Raw genomic sequence first — 21389 nt, 5'->3', positions numbered from 1 at the left:
GTGAACCAAATACTTAACAAGGACCGGGACCAAGAAGACCTAGACAGGTGCCTGCAGGAAGCTTCATGTAATTCCCGTGTGGGTGACAAAGCCTGAGCCAGAACCATGTCATATTTACAAGTCCCTACCCAGCACAGCACTGGCCCCACTGCTTTGCCTGGTTTCCTGCCCTGTGAGCCATGAAGGAAATGGGGGACGGGAGTGAGGATGGAAAAAGTGAAACTTCACACCTAATAGCTGCATACAAATCAGTTTGTAGGAAAAAACTGAATTTGGGGAGAGGAAGCAGGCACCAGGGTCAGTGAGATGAGGCCAAATAAAAATGAACCTGGAACATACTTTAAGGGGAGGGGCTGTGTTCACCTGAAAAGGACAAAGTTCATGGGAATTGCCCATGTATGCTGGGCCCCTGTGTGACTCCATACTGCACCCTAACTCCTGGGTCCCTAACATTTTCTGCACCAACTGTGAAGGTTGGGAAAAGAAGGTTGTCATCACTTTCCTGACTCAGGCGTCTCTGATTTCCTGTCTTCCTAGGCTACCAATGCCCGGTTGTGCAGAACTGGGTGGAGACAGGAAGGGAGCAAGTCTTTCAGCTGTTACTTTTCCAGGTTCTAGGCAGCCTGGAAGCCACTGGTCATTCATTGGAGGACTGGATTCATATGCGGTGGAAAAATCGGGAAATGACTTCAGGGCCACCGGGGCCAGCAGCAGGACGTGCCGGAGGGCAGCGCAGTCTCCCAGGCAGGACTTTCCAGGTCCCAGCCCAGAAAAGCAGACTTTCTCCTCCATTTGAAGACCGACTCACCCCCACGTGCCTCTAGCTCTCCAAACGGCCTGGAGTCCTCGGGGAGCGTCCCCATACTTGCTCCTTCCAGCCCCGGGGCGCCTGGCCCCACGGCTCCCCGGGAGGTCCACAGACGCCGGGGCGCAGCCACCCCCAGGCCTCACCCACCAGGGACTCCTTATCTCCCCGCAGCTACGCTCAGACCCGGAGGCACGGGTCTTTCCCCACCGCCGGCTCGACCGCTCGCAGGTTCGGGCTTGTCTGGGGCGGGGACTGGCGAGCGCCTCAAGTTGTGACAAGGGCGGGGACGCAGCTCATCTTTAAAGGCCGGGAACTGGCCCTAAGGCGCCTGGACAGCCGCCGGCGACCCTGAGCGATCCGGAAGCGCGCAGGACCCGCTCCCCCTCGGCGACACTGCCATGGGCCGCTACCGCATCCGCGTGGCCACCGGGGCCTGGCTCTTCTCGGGGTCGTACAACCGCGTGCAGCTGTGGCTGGTCGGGGCGCGCGGGGAGGCAGAGCTGGAGCTGCAGCTGCGGCCGGCGCGGGGCCAGGTCAGCGGGCCGCCCGGGCTGGGCTCACGGCGGACAGCGGTCCGGACGCGGGGGGCCGGGGGCAAGTGCCTGCGCGACGGCGCCGACTGGGAATACGGGGAGAAGGGACGTCAGCGCCCGCGGCCCAGGCCGGGCTCGGCCACTCCGCCGGGGGGGCCCGCCCCGCAACCTCCGCTCCTTCCCCAGATGGCCCCAGAGCCCGAGGCGAACTGGGATTCGAGGTCAGACGGGAGGCTCCCCGGGGAGCGCGGGCGAGCCAGGCTCAGGGAAGGGACCGATATGGGTGATGCTGCGTGGTCGGCAACCCCAGTCCCCTGCGGCCACCGGGACCCCCGCGCAGGGGTCCGCAGGCAGGACGAGCGCAGACTGCCTCAGAGGCCAGGCCCACGGAGCCTCGGCCAAGTCCCCGCCTCTCCGCGCGCCCACCCTCAGGCCCCCGCCCCAGCCCGCCAAAGAACAGCCTCTCACTCTCGCCGCCGCTAAATCCCGCGGGCTCCGGCCCCCACAGGAGGAGGAGTTTGAGAGCGACGTTCCCCAGGACCTGGGGCCCCTGCTCTTCGTGAAGTTACGCAAACACCACTGGCTTGTGGACGACGCGTGGTTCTGCGACCGCGTCACGGTGCAGGGCCCCGGAACCTGCGCCGAGGCCGCCTTCCCGTGCTACCGCTGGGTGCAGGGCCTGGGCATGCTGAGCCTGCCCGAGGGCACCGGTGAGGGGGGCCGGGCCCTGGGTGGCGCGGGATGGGGCAAAGGAGGGAGGAGGGCCTCCGCAGGTTAAGGGTGGAGAAGACAGGAAACCGGGGGAAAGCTACAGTCCCCAAAGTACACAGAATAAAAGGCAGCGAACGACACTAGCCAGGGAACTAGGTCACGTGGAGATGCCGGTCAGCAAGAGGTGAGGACAGGGAATGCGAGCTGCGTTAATGATGGAGCACAGAAAGGTGCAGTAAGGTGGCAAGGGCCTCGCTAGTGACCGGGAACAAGTTAGCACAGGACAGTAAGAGCAGCACATGGACCAGGACCTGCGGGCGACCCCTGAGCAGCTGACAGCTGAGGGAGGCATATAAACCATACGACTTGGAGAGCAGGTGTGGGTGGGGAACTGTGAAAGGCAGTTGTGAGGGCCACGGAGCACACTGGAGTGAATGGAGACAGACATCCAGAATTTGTTACTATGGGAAACAGGAGAAATGAACATGGGGCAAATGAGCACAAGGGCAGTAAGCATGGAAACATGAACTGTGTGACTGACATGGATGAGTGTAATACAGATTAAGAGCAGGTTCACATCAGTCAACAGACCATGAGGGTGAATCTAAGAAAGGTGATGTCATCAGGCAAAGAAAACAAACCAAGCTGTTCCTCAATGGTTTTTGAGGAGAGTTTAAGGTGTGGCGGGTAAGGCTTTAGATGTGAAATAAACCAAAGCAACACAGAGTGGAAGATAGGTGCCAGCATATGGGTGATTGCACTGTATCACTTTAATTAAGGTGATTTATCCAACCATAGATATTGATGAAATGGGTCAAGTAGGGAAAGAGGAAGGTGGCAAACCTGAGACTTGTCTCAAAGCAGGGGATGAGGGCTGAGATAAGTAAACCCAGGAGTGCAAAGTCAGGAAAGATGAGATAAGGGTGTCTGGGGAATGGATCAAGTGAGGCACAGCCTGGTAAAAGCAACAGAGCATGACAGAACACATGGGCTCTGACTACCAAAAGGAAGATGAGGACAAGCAGGGAGCACATAGGACCACACAGAACTCTGCAGCCAATTGTCTTCATGTCTCCCCAGCCCGCCTGGCAGGACACAATCCACTGGACATGTTCCAGAAGCATCGAGAGAAGGAACTGAAGGGAAGACGACAGATATACCGGTGACCATCCACCCCTATGCCCCCTATTGTCTCCCCCTCCCCTGCCCCTGCTTCCATCACTGACATGGACATCCTCCCTGAAGCCGTGTCCCCTTCTTCTAGCTGGGCCACCTGGAAGGAAGGGCTACCCCTGACAATAGCTGCAGGGTGTAAGGATGAACTGCCCCCAAATATGAGATTCCATGAGGACAAAAGACTGGACTTTGAATGGACACTGAAGGCAGGGTGAGGAGAGACCTGGAACTCAGAATAAGGGCTGGGAGATCCAAGAGTGGTGGTAAATGGTGAGGGGCTGAGGGATCCGGAAAAGGGTTCATACCTCGATACCTGTCCTAGAGCTCTGGAGATGGTCCTCAAACGAGCTTACACCCTTCTGAGCCCCTGGGACCGCCTGGAGGATTTTGATCAGATCTTCTGGGGCCAGAAGAGCACCCTGGCTGGTCAGTGGCTCCCCCAGGCCCCTTTTGATGATCCGACCTTCACACCCCGTAGTCCCCTATAACTCCCAGCTAGATGAGCCCCTGTTGTGCCTGATCATCTCACAGAGGCCTCAGGAATGAAAAGGCAGGGGCTGGAGTCAGGTTGCTCATTGGGGTAGAGCCTGGAGGAGAGGGACGCTGGGCTGGGGTAAGTATCCTCTTCCTGCACTCTATCCCAACTCCACAGAGAAGGTTCACCAGTGCTGGCAGGATGATGAGCTTTTTGGCTACCAGTTCCTCAATGGCGCCAACCCCATGCTGTTGAGACGCTCCACCTCCCTGCCCTCCCGGCTAGTGCTGCCTGCGGGAATGGAAGCGCTTGGGGCCCAGATGGAGAAAGAAATCCGGGTACCTCCTTCCACTCTGTTTTGTTCTCTCTTTGACTGTGTGAGGAGAAGCAGTGAAGGGAGGGACCAAAGATGAGTCCAGGGAAGGGAGATTGTGGTAATCCACAATGCTGGAAAATACTTAGAGATGGTGAAATATGTAGGGAGAACTCTGAGGAGCTCCCAGCATGGAAGGGGAACAGGATGGAGTCCCACTGCACAGATGGGGCCAGAGATGTTAGCAGGGACAACAATGACACTCCCTGACTGATGTCAATGCTCCACATAACAGTGTTCACAGGCAGGGAGACGAGAAGAAAAAAGGTCAGGTCAGGAGAATTAGGGAGGTTTCCTGGAGGAGAGCTGGGTTTGTGGGAGATCAGCTGGCCATGAAGAAGACAAGAAAGGTGGGATGTGAGCATGTCCATTTGCATGTGAGTGCTGGGCTCAGCGGCACTGGGAGTTGGGTGAACCTCTGTGGATTATGTGGCAGAGGGGTTAAGGTTCGGACAGGGAGTGAAAGAGCATTTGCTGAGCTGGTGGGAGAGATGATAGAGGAGGCCTGGCCATCTTGACAGAGGGACAGCTTACAATGCCTGTAATGCAAAATGGACTGAACAGGTGTGGTTCTAAACCCCAACCTGCTACCCCATATCTTATGTAAGACATCTACCCTCACCTAAGCTGTTTCTTCACTTATTTAAAATGATAGGATTTGGACCAAATGCTCTGGTTCAGCTAACAGCACTCTGATGCAGGGTACTGATGCAGGGTGATGGCAAAAAGCTAGACAAATTGTCTTTAAATGATGTCTCCCTTTGCCCTGGTCCCATGGGGGTAGGCGTTGAACTCTTTAACATGCCTCCTTCCCCCAGAATGGTTCCCTGTTTGAGGCTGACTTCATCCTTCTGGATGGAATTCCAGCCAACATCATCCGAGGGGAGCAGCAGTACCTGGCTGCCCCCTTGGTCATGCTGAAGATGGAACCCAGTGGGAAGCTGCTACCTATGGTCATCCAGGTGAGGCGCCCTGGGCATCCCCCTCCCAACACTGTTCTCTTCCAGGGATCTAACCCTCTGGTTCGTGGCTTCCAATCCCATTCTCACATGGTGAGAACTGTCCTCTGGTCACTCTTTGCTTGCAGCCTGTTTCTCCCTGGCTCACCCAACTAGAAGTACTTGTTCAAGAGTCATAATGCCCTTTTGGGGTTCTCATCCTCTACCCAGTGGTTCTCAAACTCTAGTGTGCATCAGAATCACCTAGAGGGCTTAAAACACAGGTTGCTGGGTCCCAGGTTTTCTGATTCAGTAGGTGTGGGGTGAGGACTGAAAATGTGCATTTCTAAGAAAGTTCCAAAGTGATGCTGATGTTGCTGGTTTGGAAACACACTTGGAGAATCACTATTTTAATCTCTTAGTACCTTCTGACTCTAAATACCCATTGTCTCTTGAGTATCTTTTCTCCCACAGTTCTCAACACTCAGTTAAGATATGCTGTTAATCATCCCACACACCTGACTTCCCCCTCCAATTCCTACCCACTCAGCCCACATCCCTATCATGTGTCTCCCAAACCAGTGTTAGGACTCCCTACTGGATTCTCTGCTTCTGACTCTCCTACATTCAACCAGACCATCAGGGCACTTTGCACAGCACCACAGCTAGTGAGAGGCAGGGTGGAAGGGTCCTAGGTCTTCCTGCTAGATTATAACCTCCCAAAAAGCAATAATCTTATTTACTCATCTTTATTTCCCTAAGAATGCTGAGCACAACATCATACAGAAAGTGGGTGTTCAGTAACTGCTTAATTTATTTTTCCCAGATCCAGCCTCCTAAACCCAGCTCCCCGACCCCACCACTGTTCCTGCCCTCAGATCCCCCATTTGCCTGGCTCCTGGCAAAGTCCTGGGTCCGAAATTCAGATTTCCAGCTGCACCAGCTCCAGTATCATCTGCTGAACACTCACCTGGTGGCTGAAGTCATTGCCGTGGCCACCATGAGGTGCCTCCCAGAGCTGCACCCTGTCTTCAAGGTACATCCCCTACCCTCCAGGTCCCATCTTGCTCAGACCCCAGAGAAAGGAAAGAGCCCAATATCAAATGGCATTGCAGCAGCAATAATATTTATATCAATTTGTGAAAGAAAAGAGGGGAGAAGACAAGAAGACTACACCACATCTGGAGATATGTACTTTAACTAAGTTGAGTCACTTAACATTTCTTCCAGACTTATTAAGGGAATCCTTTGAAGTTCTCAGAGATCTGACAATCCAGAAATGGGCCTGCAATATAGCTGCAGTATTGTCAGTAAAAAAAAAAAACTCGTTCCTGCTTTAGAGGATTTACTGTTTAGCCAGGAAGGCAAGTAATATCCATAAGAGCCAACCAGACAGCAACATCTGGAGCTAGAATTTGAAATGACAAGAGACACCCTATAAACACTAAGGTATGGATGGAGAATGTTCCACCCCGACTGAGCAGCCTGCCAAGGAGGAACAGATCAAAAGGCAAGGAGAGCACCCCAGCAGGCTACGTATTCAAAGCTAGGAGAGAGGAGGAAAAAGACATGCATTAGCAGGATGGTGACAGGTATGAAAAGGGAATAAAAACAGACTTGGTGAAGAGAGCAGACAGCAACTCAGCATGCCTGGGAATAAGACCACAGAAGGAAAGGGCAGAGTGCTAGGCTTCTGTGACCCTATAGCCCACAGGGTTGTACTGACCTAGAAATACTGAAATTTCATTAAAAAGTTCAGTATCCATTTCTAGGCAGAAGGCAGCAAAATAAGACATCTGCTTGCTTAAAAATGTTCTCAAAATTGTGATGACACTTCAGGTACAAGAAACAGGGCAGAGAAAGAACTAAGGACTAAACTGATATAAGCTATGAACCAGAGCAATTGTCAGAAACAGCAGAGTCAGAAGAAGAAGCCAGTTTGGAAGCAAAGAAGAGGTATTCAGTTCTGAGAACACGAAGTTTAAAATGCTGGCAAGATATGCAAGTGAATTCCTTGTAAGGAGAACTGAACTGTATTTCAGTTGGGGGCCTCCACCTGACAGCCAGGCCTGGTCAATAGTATCTGTGGCCTCCTTGAGTCCAGGGTAACATAGATAAGATGGAGACCAGTATGATTAATAGAATCTTGGATTACTGACCTCATGGTGCTCCTGTATCACCATCTGCACCATCGAGAATAGCTTTAGTCTATATATTCACACTTTAAATCCGCACTTAGCAGTTCAGCCCTTCCACACCTATCTCCACTCACCGTAACAAAGTCACCTGGTGGCAAACAGCTGAGTTGTTATCAGGACACCCAGAAGGGCTCAGCCGCAAATGTCACAGGTTACATGTGCAGGATCTGGGTCCAGACTGCCAGGGTCTGAACTCTGAAGCCTGCCCTCACTACTTACTAGATGTGTGCTCAGCATCCTCATCTCTGAATGGGAATAACAGGAGCTCCATTGTGGGTTGTTTAAGGATACAACAGCATGATACAATAGTGTGACACAGGCTAAAAGCTAAGAAAAACATTAGTTCTTACAATTATTATAATTATTAGGTGCTGTTTGTCTGCTGGTATCTTTTGTCCTCAAGTGGACTTTGGGCTTTCTATAACACTCAGCATCTTTCATGAACTTTCTGAAGAGTTTCAGACTAATGTGAGCTGCCTGACATCTTGACACCAAAGGGACCACATGGGTCGATCCCTGTGTAGATAAATACCAACACGGCATGAAACTTACACGTAAACTGGGTGGAAATTAAGACCAAATAGTCTGATATTTTAAAAAATGCACATGAGAACGAGATGGCCCTTTAATAGTTAAGGAAAAGCTATTTTTAAAAAAGCTATTAAAAACAGAGGGGGCCTAAGTTCCTAATGGAGGGTGGGGGCAGATTTGATGATGGCCCCTCTGCTGCTTAAGTAGGTACAGCTCCTCAAATTCTGCCTTAAAGGACCCACTCCCCAAAAACACAGCAGCAAAGTGACCAGAGGACGGAGCTGTGACTTTGAAAGTGACTACAGAGGCTAATATAAGCTATGAGGATGTAAATGGTAGCATATAAAAGGAAACCAAAAGGGGCTGATTCTTAAGGCACACCTACACTTGAGGAGGAAATATTAGAAAAAATAACCACAGCTATGACTTGAGCACTTATGTGTATAAACAACTCATACCTCACTCACGTAAGCACCACCACAGCCCAGAGATGAGGCCCTATTGTCACCCTGTTGACAGATGAGGTGACAGGTAGGAGATGAGACATATTATCACACAGAGGGTCCATTACCTTGGACAGTATCAAACTGAATGAAGTGTAGAGTGAAACACAGGTCAGTCTGGCTTGACAGCCTGACTCATAGGGGGTGTAAAAAGCATGAGAGTAGTGATCAGAGAAACAGGGAGCCGGCCTGTTGGGCAGCAGCAGGCAGGAAAGCATCAGGAGAGGAGGCCACCATGCTGGGTGCCACTCCCACAAGGAAGGACCCAGCTCAGCCTCCATTACCACACCCCCGATCTCCCCGACCCCAGCTCCTGATCCCGCACATCCGCTACACCATGGAAATCAACACCCGGGCACGGACCCAACTCATCTCAGATGGAGGCATATTTGATAAAGTAAGGAGGTAATGGGTATGAGGCTGCCTAACTCAGTATGATCTCGGGCTACCTTCCAGATCTCAGACTCATCATGTGACTCTCCTGACCCCTAAACCCTGTCCCTTCACACCCATGTCATTAAACGTGAAAACCTCACCATGAGCCCCTGGTACTCTGTGCTCTGTCTTCTTCCTGAAGGCCTCTCCTCTCTCCCATCCCAGGCGGTGAGCACAGGTGGAGGGGGCCACATACAGCTGCTTCGTCGGGCCTTGGCTCAGCTGACCTACCGCTCCCTCTGTCCCCCTGACCACCTGGCTGATCGGGGCCTGCTGGGAATCCCCACTGCTCTCTATGCCCAGGATGCTTTACGGCTCTGGGAGGTCACTGCCCGGTGGGTAAGAGGGGAGCTGGAAAATGGAGGGGAGGGGCAGCAGGGACAGGGAAAGGGGGGCCTGGATTGACATCAGCTTGGGGCCAGAAAACCATGAAAACAAGAAGCTTGGGATGAGAGGAGCAGAGGACTCGATCCTGGGAGAGATGAGGAGTGAGGGATCCGTGGGTGGGGTCTGAAAAGGAGGAGACTAGGGTGGAGGCAGCCTGGGTTAGGAAAGCTGTGGACTGGGACCCTGAGGGGTCTGGACAAACCAGGGCTTCTGTCAACAAAAGTGGCTCTCAACCTAGACTAATGACCCGCATTTCCTTCCTGTCTACACTAGTGTGTGGGAAGAGCTGGGGAATGTCCCAAAAGGCAGGCCTTGAAGCCTGTGTCCCCAGACACAGTGAGAGTCAGCTGGGCAGAGGCCAGAGGAGGAGCAGAGGTCGGGGCTGGGGCCTTCCGCTCTGCAGGTGCTCAGCCCTCTCCTCCGGGCAGGTATGTGGAGGGGATCGTCCACCTCTTCTACCACAGGGACGAGGTCGTGAGAGGGGACCCTGAGCTGCAGGCCTGGTGTCAGGAGATCACTGAGCTGGGGCTGTGCCAGGCCCAGCTCCGAGGTAAGCTCCCTCCCCAGAGACGGGGGCTTCTCAGACACTCAGCCCAGAGCCCCTTCTCAGCCTGCCCTTCTGGGGACCCGGCCCCAACCCCTCATCACACCGCCTGTCCCTCCACACATGAAAGCACTGAATCCCATCCCCACCTCTGAGACCCAGGACAATTCTAGATTCCCTAGATTATGTCCTCAGGGACGCTGGCCACCCAACCCTACTCCATTCCCCCACCCCAGGTCACAGATGCCCCCAACCCACACAACATGGGCCCCGTCAGGCCAGAGCCACAGCCAGGGAGGCCTGCCCAGGCCCTGCTGGACTCTCTGATTCTCTTCTGAAGGATATAAATGGGGAGATTTCCCCACCAGAGTCCACGATGACCCACTCCAGCTTCCCCTCCCCATCCTCCTGCCTGCTGCTGTCCAGCCCACCAGAGGGCCCAGGCCTTGCCACACTTGCTACAGTGCAGGCGAACACCCTGGTGCACACTCAGTGTGTACACATTTTGGCTCAAACCCAAACTCAGTATCTGATCCTAGGGGTTCACGTTTCTTAGGCCAATCCAGCCTCCCACACAACCCCCATCCTTGCTAGGATCTAGTCACTACCTTTAGCACCCCCACCTGCATTTTAACCTCTGGGGAAGAAACAGCCTTCCTTCAGCTCTCACTGGGTTTCCTCCTCTCCTCTCTAGCACACATGGGCCAGCCTAGGCTGCTTCAAATCACACTTTGGTCCATGCCCCTCTCACTTCACACCAACATGCCTGCCTCTGTGGGACAACTACCAACATTGACAGGCGCAGTTATGGCCAGGCCCTGGAGATGCAGTGAGCAATAAACCGACTCCACTCTGGAACGAGCCTACCCCTGAAGAATCTGGCTGCACCAGCACCAGCACCACCCACCTTCTGGGATCAAACATTTTCTAGTACATCTCAGTAGTGTCACTTAGGTGCCACATGCCCCCAAAAGACCATCTTCCCCTCCCTGACCATCCTTCCCCCAACCAATATCTTCATTTGGAAAATAAAAATAAACACTCACATTAACTTTAATCTCCACTGCTTCTCATGCACTCTTTCTCAGTTTTCAGAGCTCACCTTTGCCTAATTTTCTCAACAGACTTTCTTAGAGGAAATGTGCTCACATTAAAAATGGCCTAAGAATAGCAGTCAGGAACCCAAGTTCAAGGTCAGCCTCTGCCTTTTCCCAACTGTGGAATCCCAACAGTTTAATCTCTTTTGGATCTTTGATTGTTATCTATAAAAGGGGAATGACTTACTTGTTCCACTTAACTGACAGAATTATTGGGCCTGAGTCCCTACCTGGACTGTAAAATGATTAGCTGAGATAACTTGTAGAAAACCTCTCTTGGCAGTGACATCATAATCCATGAGCTCTCTTACTCCTCACCTTATAGCTCAGACATTTGTAATCCCCTGAGAACATGAGGAAGGATCCTTAAATTCTTAACCACATTTTGAGGCAGAAGATAATCACTCAGATCTTTTCAACCCCCAACCCTCCCATAAAAATAATTACTATTTATTGAGCACTTGTTACATACCAGGTTATTGTGATACCTTATCTGAATTATAAGATAGGTATGGTCCTTATTTTACAGGAGAAGAAATTGAGGTTCAGAGAGTTAAGTAATTGGCCTAAGGTAACCAAACTATATTGCTTGAGCCTGAATTGAAACCCATGTCTGATGCAAATATATTTGAATAAATGAACAAACACCCATCAATTTCAAAATACATACATCCCAAGACTTTAGCCTTTCTTTCCTCTCATGCTATTACCTCTAAACCTTGTTCCTTTCCTGCCCAGGTTTCCCTGTCTCCTTCCAGTCCCAGAATCAACTCTGCCATTTCCTTACCATGTGTATCTTCACGTGCACTGCCCAGCATGGGGCCATCAACCAGGGCCAGGTATGACAGCTGAAAGCCCAGGTCCCTGAAGGCAAGTGTCTGGACCTTGGGATGCCCACGGGAGAGATGGGCTTCAAACCCTAAATACCAGGATCCTAGGGTTGCAGTTTCTTCCCCCAGCTGGACTGGTATGCCTGGGTTCCAAATGCCCCGTGCACAATGCGGATGCCCCCACCCACCACCAAGGAAGATGTGACAATCGCTACAGTGATGGGCTCACTACCTGACATCCGACAGGCTTGTCTTCAAATGACCATCACATGGCATCTGGGTCGCCGCCAGCCAGACATGGTGAGAGAGGACTCGGGAAAGGAAATGACAGTTGGAAGGGGAACATCAGAGGGACTAAGCTCTAGATGCTTCTGCCTTCAGCTGATTCTTTGTTCTTTCTTAGGTGCCTCTGGGGCATCACAAAGAAAAGTATTTCTCAGGTCCTAAGGCCAAGGCTGTACTAAGCCAATTCCAAACAGATTTGGAAAATTTGGAAAGAGAGATTACAGCCCGGAATGAACAACTTGACCTACCCTATGAATACCTGAAGCCCAGTCACATAGAGAACAGTGTCACTATCTGAGCTCTACAGTGCCCCCACCTGGAAGACTTCAGACCAGCACTATTACTGACATTTCCAGCCTGGATTTCCTGGTTACCTAAGTCTCAGCTGCTAAGGCTCAATTTCCTCTCCCAGTTAGATCCCCTACATCAGAATCCCACTAGCCCAGGGGGCAGCAAACCTTTTCTGTGAAGGACCAGGTAATAAGTATACTCAACTCTCCCTGTTAGGCACAAAAGCAGCCACAGACAGAATGTAAGTAAGTATGACTATTTATGGACAGTGAACGATGAACACCACATGTTACAAAATATTATTCTTTTGGTTTAATCAACCATTTAAAAATGCAGAACTATCTGTGCTTTGCTCAAGGGACATGCCCAGGCTGCGGCTGGACTGGCCTTCAGTGGCACTACTTGCACAGGGTACCTGTGCTGGCCTGCGGCACTGACCGTACTTTGCAAGGCATCCAGTGAATGCTCTTGGTGGGGCAGGGAAGATTTCTTGGAGAAATCAACTACCTCAACTAATTCTCCTTTCCCAGAAGCCAGACTTCATTCTTGGTGGCAAACTTAAAAATTCATAAATTGGTTCTTTGGAACTTGTTCTGGACCCCTGTTCTTTCTATTCCCACACCCACCCCAAAAGTTCTTGAAAAAAAATTCTGCTCCTAGAGCAGAATATAAACTTTGACCCCCAAATGGCTTTCTTCCCCAGAAAGTTTCAAACAGAGGAAATTCATGTCTCAAGGCCATTCCCCAACTCTAGTACCTCGGTTTTCTGAGTTTCCCAGGTTCCAGCTTCTCTCACAACCCTTTCAAGAACAGTATGTACAAAATAAATGGAAAAATAGCACAACGTTATGCTAACCACTGACAGTGTTTCTTTGGTTCTGGGGTCTTGGGTGGAAAATGACCCCTCAATTATGCTATGATCATTGTCCTCACTAAAATGGGTACAACAGGCTCAGTGTGAAATTTTTTTTCAAACACCCACTCCTATTTCCCTGAATAATTATTACAAATCTTTCACCAGTGAATTACACAAACGTTTTCTTTGGAGCGGATGATCTATTCCTATTTTAATATCCTGTACCCTGCTTTATTCAAAGGACCTATAATCAGTTTCCTTAGTTTACAGTAGGGAAGCTAGGTGTCATTTTTTGTGTACTTTGTCCTTTTTCTAGTAAATTTAACAGGACCACTCCCCTTCACAACTTGCCCATTGAGTGTGCTTTTCTTTAACTTTTCCTAACGCACGTATTTTTTCTGGATTTGGCATCAAAACTATTCAGTATTCCACGTTTGCTAACAAAATGTTACTATTTCCAATGCCAAGAACCCTCAGCAATTTTAAAGCCTTCTAGCCACAATAGCACGTTTCGCCTTGTAAAGAAGCTCCCATCTCCTTTCACTCTGTCAGAATATCTATTTGAAAATGTAGGAATGAGTAGAAAAAAAACAGGCGTTCTCTCTAGGTGTAAATCTGTCTCACCCTTTCCCCATCACAGGATAGCACCCAAAACTAAGGTATCTGACGGAAAAATCGGATAGTTCCAATCCTCTAAGCACTCATCGTCAAGGTTACCAAGCGTTCCGCAGCAGCTGCTGTTTCTTCAAGGCCCGGCTACTGCCAGTTCCTCGTCACATGCATATGCCACACCACGTGACATGGTGGCTCCTTCCACTCTAAGCTGGAGAGGGAGGAACCAAGAAACCGTAGGCCCTTGCTCCTACAGTTCTCGAGCCTCAGCACACAAATCAATAAGGGAACCCCAAGGAGCTACTTCGATTTCAGATACTGCCCCTTACCGCCGGAACCCTGAGATGGGACTCGGAGGTGGCCGGCGTTCTCCGCCTGGCGGCCCCCGGCACTATAATTAGTCCCGGAGGCCATGCCCCCTGAGCCGCTGCTGCGGCTCTCAGTCGTCAGCCTTGGGAGCCCCCAGATCCAGCTAGTTGTACCCGGTGCATTCGGGGCATCCTCTCACCGCCTTTCCACTTGGCCCACACCTGGACGATCCCCGACTCCCTTCATGGCGTCGCTTCTGTGCTGTGGGCCCAAGCTGGCCGCCTGCGGCATCGTCCTCAGCGCCTGGGGAGTGATCATGTTGGTGAGGGGACTGCCGGACCAGAACCGGAGAGGGCCTGAGCGGCCCCGGGTTTGGGGGACTGGTAGGCTAGGAGATTCGAGGGCCGAGGGCTTAGAAGGCAGCAGGCAGGCCGGGAGGGGTGGTTCATTAGCCGCTGGAGAACGAGGCAACTGAGATTGAGAAATGGGGAACCAGAGTGGGGCGGGGCCGGGCGTAGCTTAAGCTTGGAATGGGAGCCGGGTCCCGTAAATTTGGAGAACCCTCAAGGTGAGGAAGGAAAGGTGGGCTCTTGAGAGACACTTGAGCTGAGTGGAGGGTAGTGGGGAAAGGGTGCGCTTGTTCCCTAAAGGGGTAGCTGGGGCCTTGTTTCTCCAGGAAGAAGTAGTATTAAGTGCCTATTCCTCGACCTCTTTCGCCTTGTCCCGTGGTAATGATTCCCCGGAAAAGAAGATAATATGAAGTTCCGTTCCTGGGTTGCTCACTCTTCTGCCCTTGCCCCAGCCAAGTGTCTCTAAGGCATCACCTCACGCCGCACTCCGGGTGTCCCGAGTCCGAACGAATTCAGCAACAACCACTCTTAGTCCCAGCTCGATATGATAATTCCCAAACCCAGATGTTGTGGCAACATTAGAAGTAGGAGGAGTTTAGGGAGTGTCAGATCGGGTGCCAGAGTTCTACAACCTACCCATTTCCTCATTTCAGGTAATGCTCGGAATCTTTTTCAATGTCCATTCCGCTGTGCTAATTGAGGACGTTCCCTTCACCGAGAAAGATTTTGAGTAAGTCTGGTGAAAGGCGGAGCTGGAGGCAGGTGGGAGGTGGCTGAGCCTCCGGTCAGAATTATGGGCGGGGAATTGCCGGAGGCTAGATGCTTGGAGCCTGGGAGGCTGCGGAATTGAGTGCGAGGTGCTGCTCTATTTAGCATAATAGCTCGGAGCAGTCTTGGGAGTCAGACTTAAGGGATCATCGTAAACCCACAGCTTAAGTGTAGCTTAAGGTGTTCAACTTCTCTACCTCGGTCCACCTCTGCAAAGCGGATGCTATAAAGAAATTCATCCCATAGGGTTATGAATTCGATTTAATAAAATATGTAAAAGCACTTAGAACACCTAGTATATAGTGAGTGCTCAGTAAATGTTGGCTGCTATTGTTTCTGACACTTCTCTGCCTAATCCCCACCCCTAGGAATGGCCCCAATAACATATACATCTTGTATGAGCAAGTCAGCTACAACTGTTTCATCGCCGCGGGCCTTTACCTCTTCCTCGGAGGCTTCTCTTTCTGCCAAGTTCGGCTCAATAAGCGCAAGGAATACATGGTGCGCTAGAGCACCGTCGCGTTTGCCTCTCCAAACCCCTCCATTATTTAAGGACTCCCCATCCCCTCATCTTCCCCCATCCCAGACCCCATTCTGGCGCCCGGCTCCAGTGGAGGGAGGCTGGGGCTGACCGTTCCCTGTTCCTCCGGCTGCTTCGTCTTGTCCCGTACCACAATAAAAAGAAACTTCTCTTAAGCTTTGTGTCTGCTTGTTTTGGGGGCGGGCATGGGGCCTGGCGATCGCCCTCCAACTGCGGAGTCCCGGTCCCCCAGCGGAAGTGGAGTGAAGCCAGGCCGGAAGTGAGGCGGTATCTTCCCTCGGTTCGCGGAGACTGCCTAAGTAGCTGTGGCTGGTGAGGGGAGACCGGACCGGTTTGAGCCAATCAGCTGCGGGGAGGGGTGGGACTTCCTGCGCTGAAGCCGGAGTGGGTCTGTTGTCCGGCTTTCCGCGGTCCCGGCTCCGTGGAAGCGGCGGCGGCAGCGTCTCCGTGAGGAGGTACGCGAGGCCATGACGTCAGCGTCCACAAAGGTTCGCCCTCCCTCGCGGATAGCGCTCCCTGGCGGCCACGGGAGAGCGGGCCCCCCAAGTTGGCTCCCGGCTCTTCCGCCCGGGCGGGGGGCGGGCGAGAGTGGAGTCTGGGGTGGGGCTAGGGGCTCCGGGCAGGACGGCGCGCGTGTGTGCGCCTGCCCCCCGTAATGCTGCTCCACCCCCAGGTCGGAGAGATCTTCTCCGCGGCGGGCGCCGCCTTCACGAAGCTTGGGGAGCTGACGATGCAACTGCATCCCGTGGCCGACTCTTCCCCCGCGGGGTATGTGAGCCGGACTGGGACATGGACGCTGAGAGCGGACGCTTGGACTGGATCACAGACACGGACACTCTATAACGCAGGGATAGATGTTAGTTTCCTTTTGTGCCTGGCACAGTGCTGAGTAGGTGTTAATAAAATCACTGTTGAATGAATGAATAACAGATAAAACCACGGACTTAGGCTCGTAAACCCGGAATCATTTCAGAGCCCTGCCCTGCAGCAAACCGGCAGACCATAGACCACCACAGCTACCCACCCAAACCAAATAATATGAGACTCCCTTAGACTGCTGCGGACTGCGTTCAGGGATTCTGTTTTTAAGACCCCTACTTGTGGCACTGGTTTCAGTGGCTGTTTACAGCAGCTAGTTCACATTGATGGGAGAGAGGTATTCTAAGGTGGTGATTGTTGTAATACGTGGTTGTGGCTCCTCGGGCTTCCAACAGGGCATTAAGAGCTTTTTTTTTTTTTTTAAGGAGAACCTCTTTATGGATCCATGGAAGGGGCCCCAGGGACTGGGGGGAGGAGGCTGTTTGCTGTGGATGCACAGCCTGTGGGCTGGCTCCACACGCCTCCTCCTCCCACTTTCGCTATTCCCCTCTCCCCTTCTGACAGTGCCAAGTGGACGGAGACGGAGATAGAGATGCTGAGGGCTGCTGTGAAGCGGTTTGGGGACGATCTTAATCACATCAGCTGTGTCATCAAGGAACGGACAGTGTGAGGGAGGGTTGGCTGGCAGAGAAAGGGGGTGGGCAGCTTTCTTCCTCCATGCCCATTGCTCCATCTTCCTCAGAACTCCCTTCCAGCTCTGCCTTTCCTACATTGTTGCTAGTTTTGTTCCCTTGGAGGACTGAAAAAAAAAAGAATTGTCAAAATTGGTCAGAAGTTACCGAAATGTTCTGGTAATCAGGACCTTCCAAGAATTTGATTTTAGGGTTGCCTGAGTACCCAACAACTGAATTTTGGGAATGGGTGTTCCCTGTTTATTTATACAGATCTTTTGAGACTACTGTAGTGTTTCCAGGGATGTTATGATTCTGAACTAGTTGATCAGGATCTACTAAGTCTCAATCTACCTGTAGACCACCAGGGCTTACCTGGTAGCCTTCCACATCCATACATCTCTCACAGAAAAGAATTAGGAGATGGGCCTTTCCCACTGTTCAATTTAGGGACTCCACCCTTCATATTGCATCTGCCCTGAGTGCAAAGCTTCAGGAAAATGAGAATCCTACCAAAGGATTGGGGCCCTATCTATGATTCTTATGAAGGGCCTCCCCTGAATTTCTTTAGAGTGGCCCATTATCCCTGCTCCTCCCCTCCCTTCCTCAGCTTCTCTGATGACTCCCTAACCTGTTCTCTTATCTTTTAAGGGCTCAGATAAAGGCTACAGTGAAGCGCAAGGTATATGAAGACTCTGGGATTCCCCTTCCAGCTGAGTCACCCAAGAAAGGGCCCAAGAAGTTGGCATCTGGTGTCTTGTCACCTCCTCCAGCTGCCCCTCCGCCAAGCAGCTCCAGTGTCCCTGAGGCCGGGGGTCCTCCCATAAAGAAACAGAAGGCTGGTGAGGGCTGTGAGGTTGCCGCTTAGGGGTTAAAGGTCTCATCAGTGGTTCAGTGAGAGAATTGGGTTTGGGTCAAAGAAGGACAAATCTCTCTTCCTCTCCCAGTGAAGGTTCCCAGAGAGTGGCTGGGGTGTGGGTAGGGGTGGGGCTCAAAGCTTTGGGAAGCTGGAGGCGGGGGGCAGTCAGAGAACCTAGAGCCTAGCTTATGCCCCCCTCCCAGATGTGACACTCAGTGCTCTGAACGACTCCGACGCCAACAGTGATCTGGTGGATATTGAAGGGTTAGGAGAAACTCCTCCAGCCAAGAAACTCAACTTCGACCAGGGTAGGAGTCTTCCTCCTGCCACACCAGCAGAAGGGGTGGGAAGGAAGTGCTCACTTGAATGGTAGGGGAGGGTCTCAGCAGCAGCCCCTTCCCTGAGAAGGGGCTTTGGAAGAGAAGGTTCCCTCATTCAGAGTGCAGGGGATTGGGGCAGTACGGAGCTGGGTGCTTTGGGGAGGTGGGAGTTGTCTTAAAAGCATACGTGGGGCTTGCTCCATCTCGGCCCATTTTACTTCTTGTTCCAGACAGCCTGACCCTGGATTCTGGCCTTCTCATGACCTCTGCTGATACTCCTCTGCTCTCTCGCTGAGCCTTCCACCTCTGACCCCTCTCACTGTTCTCCCTGGACCTGTGGATCGCTTGGGACTCTGAGCAAGGCCTGCATGAGAGAGGGTCAAAAGGCTGCTGGGGCCACCTTGCTGTTACTGTATAAGCATTTGCCCCAACCCCTTTGACCTCCATCTGATGGACCTTTTGATACAAAAAACAATAAAGATTTCCCTCTCAGTTTGGTGCCTTCAGCTTAACATTATTGGAGTGCAAGGCGCAGTTCCCTCTCTCCCTGGCCCCCAGGGGCTCAGCCTCTGCTCCGCTGTTCTCACCACCCTGCCCGGAGCAGCACAGCCAATATTGGCAGACTCTCTTCCCAGTGCCAATATTTCTGTGCTGCTAGAGCCAGGGGAGCTGGGTGTGGGCGACAAAAGCTCCACTTTGCTCTCTGGAGGCAGAACTTAACTCCCAGGGTCTCTGGCAGTCAGTATTCCCAAGGACTACCCTGGGGATTTCAGAGGGGTTCTTTCTAGTGCTTTCATACCTCCCTCTTCTCCCCGCTCCCCCACAGCCTCACAAGAAGGCCCCAGATGTTTTTTGTGTCGCTTCTCCAGGGTGGCCTTCTCGGGCCAAGCCTCAGCGGTGCCTCCCCCACCCTCGCTCTAACACCACAGTGTGGTTTGGACGTGGCCACAGTGCCGTACAAACCACAGTGTGCTGCTGGGGCGGGAGCAGGACTGGGGTGGGTTGAGAGGAAGGAAGCACGAGACAGTGCTGTGAAGACCCCCACCACCAAGAGCAGGGAGAGAGAGAAGGCTTAAAAGGCAAAAATGGCCCCAAGAAGGGTTGGGGAAAACAAGAAACCAGGACTAGGAGCTGAGCAGGCAACTGGAGGGAGAGGGGCCTAAAGGGTGAGCTCTCTGTAATAAGACTGGAGCCATCTTCCCTCTGTAAGAACTCCACTCAGGGGTTCTCTAGGGTGAGATCAGAGGTGGGGGAAATAGGGAAAGACTGGGGGAGACCAACAAGCTGCCTCCTGACTCAGCAAGGGCAGGGCCCCAAGGCTTCCTGTGTCCATTCCTCTCCTCCCTGGGTCAGAACCCGAGAGAAAGCAAGGAGAGACAGAAGGCCAAGGACAGCAGGGTTGGGAGTTGGCAGTCCAGAGGTGGTGGGGCTGGAACATGGTTGGGAGAGGGGGGCCGGAAGTCGCCCTGGGCCCTGGGCCTGCCACAAGATGGAGGCCAAAGGCAGGAAATGGAAGCCAGGGGGAAAAGGGGAGCAGCAGGGCCCAGGAAAAGGGCTGTCTGGACCTGGGGGCCAGGTACTCAAGCCCCAGCACTGTTCTCACTCCCCATGGCCCCCAGGACCCAAGTCCCACCCCCCGCAACAACCCCCATCAGCCCATCCACCAGGCCCAGGAAGGCAGGCCCACCCCAGAGAGCCACGTTTAAACTGAGACAAACATGCCTCTCCCCACCCCCACCCTAGGCCTTCCCTCGGCCTTTTTCCCCTGTCCAGGACTTGATTTTGAAAAAGCACCCCCAGAAAGCAAAATTCAAGGGCCAAAATCTCTTCCACAAATCAAAATAATATGCTCTAAGACCCAAAAGTTATCATCTCACCTCCCGTCCCACCCTTTACCACCCCCCTTCCGACACACCCCCCAAAACTCTTACAATCAAAAAGATCTAAGATGGTGGGTGTAAGCAGTCTTTTTAGGCCCCGGGAAATGTCAGACCCCCTCAAGACCCCAAGCTGTCCTAGACCAAATCCTTCTAAGGTGTCCTGCTCCTCACTCCACCCTCCGTAGCCCCCAAACTGAACAGCTGCCCCCAGCACCCATTCTCGGCAGAGCCTTTGTGGGGGTGAAACAAATTAAACACTATAGTAATGGCTGGGGATGTTGGGGAGTCCTCTGGACACAGCCTTTGGTTTCCTTCTGGGGGGCTGCAATTTAGGGGCATAAGAGAAAGTCTCTCCAATCATCCCCCAGTTTCAAGCCTGACAAAGCCCAACCCCACCCCAGCACGCACCTCCAAACCTCCCCCCAACCGCCACGTCTCTCCTGAAAACAGGGGACACTTTCCTCCCCACTTACCTCAGCTACTCTCCCCTGAGATCCTGGTCCCCTATTTTGAAGGGAGCAAAATTTGGGGTGCATCCCTCACATTTGGGGTGCAGGAGAAAGGAGCCGCCCCAGTCGCATCGCTGGCCTCCTTCCTCTCGGCTGGCTCAGGGAGTGGGGAGTGCCCTAGGGAGGGGGACCCCCACAAGAGATCTCAGGAGGGGGTTCCTCCATTCCCAGTCAGAATTGGGGACACCCCCCCAAACCCGTCCCAGCCCATCCGTCTCCAACTCGGCGGGAGAGGCAGCTGCAGTGCCCCAGTCAGATTCCCCCAACACTACATTCCTCACCCCATCTAGAGGGGTCCCAGGGGCCCCAAAAAATCCCCAAAAAATCTAGGATGTTGGCAGGACTGTCCTGGACTAGATCCCCAAATTTGGGGTTCTCAGATGCCCCCGTTTTTTCAGGAAAATTCCGTCTTTCACCTGCCTCCCGCCAGCCTTGCTCTGTCCCGATGCCAATTTTGGAAGTCACTCCCTCCTTCCTCCTCCCCGTCTCTCTAGGCCCCCCCGCTCGGGGGCTAGGGTCCAGGAAACCTGGCTTACAGACCGGGGGGGCACTCCTCGAAGGGCTAGGGGCCAGGAGGTCAAGCTCATAGCCCCAGTCTTAGGGAAGCAGGAAAGCCCGATCCTCCCCTCCCCTCCCCCCTGGCTGGTCTCCGTGGTGGTTTAGGAAAGCCTGGAGGATTGGAATCTGCCATTGCTGTTGCACAGGCAGTTTTTTTCCTTGGGTTGTGGGGGTGGGCGGTGGGAGGGAGAGAGGGGAGGAGAGCCGAAGAGAGCAGGGACC

The 21389-nt window shown here is 52.7% G+C and overlaps 3 protein-coding genes and 1 long non-coding RNA gene across 17 annotated transcripts; 3 read left to right on the top strand and 1 right to left on the bottom strand.

Annotated features, from left to right (window-relative positions):
• Positions 1–1106: 1106 nt before the first annotated feature.
• On the top strand, positions 1107–13282 carry ALOX12 (arachidonate 12-lipoxygenase, 12S type). 10 transcript variants are annotated; one of them, XM_017667009.3, is made up of 14 exons: positions 1107–1341; positions 1850–2051; positions 3133–3214; positions 3317–3439; positions 3551–3654; positions 3881–4041; positions 4895–5038; positions 5841–6050; positions 8557–8643; positions 8847–9016; positions 9497–9618; positions 11448–11548; positions 11669–11839; positions 11943–13282. In XM_017667009.3, the coding sequence occupies exons 1-14, from the start codon at positions 1207–1209 to the stop codon at positions 12120–12122; spliced, it is 1992 nt and encodes a 663-aa protein (XP_017522498.2). In that variant the 5' UTR covers positions 1107–1206; the 3' UTR covers positions 12123–13282. The 10 variants fall into 10 exon arrangements, with proteins under 10 accessions (XP_017522498.2, XP_017522500.2, XP_073091031.1 ...); XM_073234930.1 differs by having other exon boundaries at positions 1219–1341; positions 1774–2051; XM_073234929.1 differs by lacking the exon at positions 1107–1341 and adding an exon at positions 1425–1562.
• Positions 13283–13950: 668 nt separating this feature from the next.
• RNASEK (ribonuclease K) lies at positions 13951–15706 on the top strand. Its single transcript, XM_017667019.3, has 3 exons — positions 13951–14214; positions 14896–14972; positions 15379–15706. Exons 1-3 carry the CDS (start codon positions 13996–13998, stop codon positions 15518–15520), a joined length of 438 nt encoding a protein of 145 aa, XP_017522508.1. The 5' UTR covers positions 13951–13995; the 3' UTR covers positions 15521–15706.
• A 130-nt stretch (positions 15707–15836) lies between these two features.
• On the top strand, positions 15837–18712 carry BACC1 (BPTF associated chromatin complex component 1). Of its 5 annotated transcripts, none has more exons than XM_073234932.1 (6): positions 15837–16006; positions 16225–16319; positions 16935–17036; positions 17693–17883; positions 18104–18208; positions 18451–18712. In XM_073234932.1, exons 2-6 carry the CDS (start codon positions 16282–16284, stop codon positions 18513–18515), a joined length of 501 nt encoding a protein of 166 aa, XP_073091033.1. In that variant the 5' UTR covers positions 15837–16006; positions 16225–16281; the 3' UTR covers positions 18516–18712. The 5 variants fall into 5 exon arrangements, with proteins under 5 accessions (XP_073091033.1, XP_017522504.1, XP_017522503.1 ...); XM_017667015.3 differs by having other exon boundaries at positions 15837–16039; positions 18455–18712; XM_017667014.3 differs by having other exon boundaries at positions 15837–16039.
• LOC140849050 (uncharacterized) lies at positions 16982–21019 on the bottom strand. The gene is made up of 2 exons (XR_012130511.1): positions 20574–21019; positions 16982–17169 (listed from the first exon to the last, which is right to left on the bottom strand). It is a non-coding gene; the product is annotated as an uncharacterized lncRNA (long non-coding RNA).
• Positions 21020–21389: the final 370 nt, after the last annotated feature.

This window comes from Manis javanica, chromosome 4 (assembly GCF_040802235.1).
Source record: "Manis javanica isolate MJ-LG chromosome 4, MJ_LKY, whole genome shotgun sequence".
NCBI classification, from domain to species: domain Eukaryota; kingdom Metazoa; phylum Chordata; class Mammalia; order Pholidota; family Manidae; genus Manis; species Manis javanica.
The sequence above is the reverse complement of the archived record's forward strand: the minus strand, read 5'-3'. Positions and strand labels throughout refer to the sequence as shown.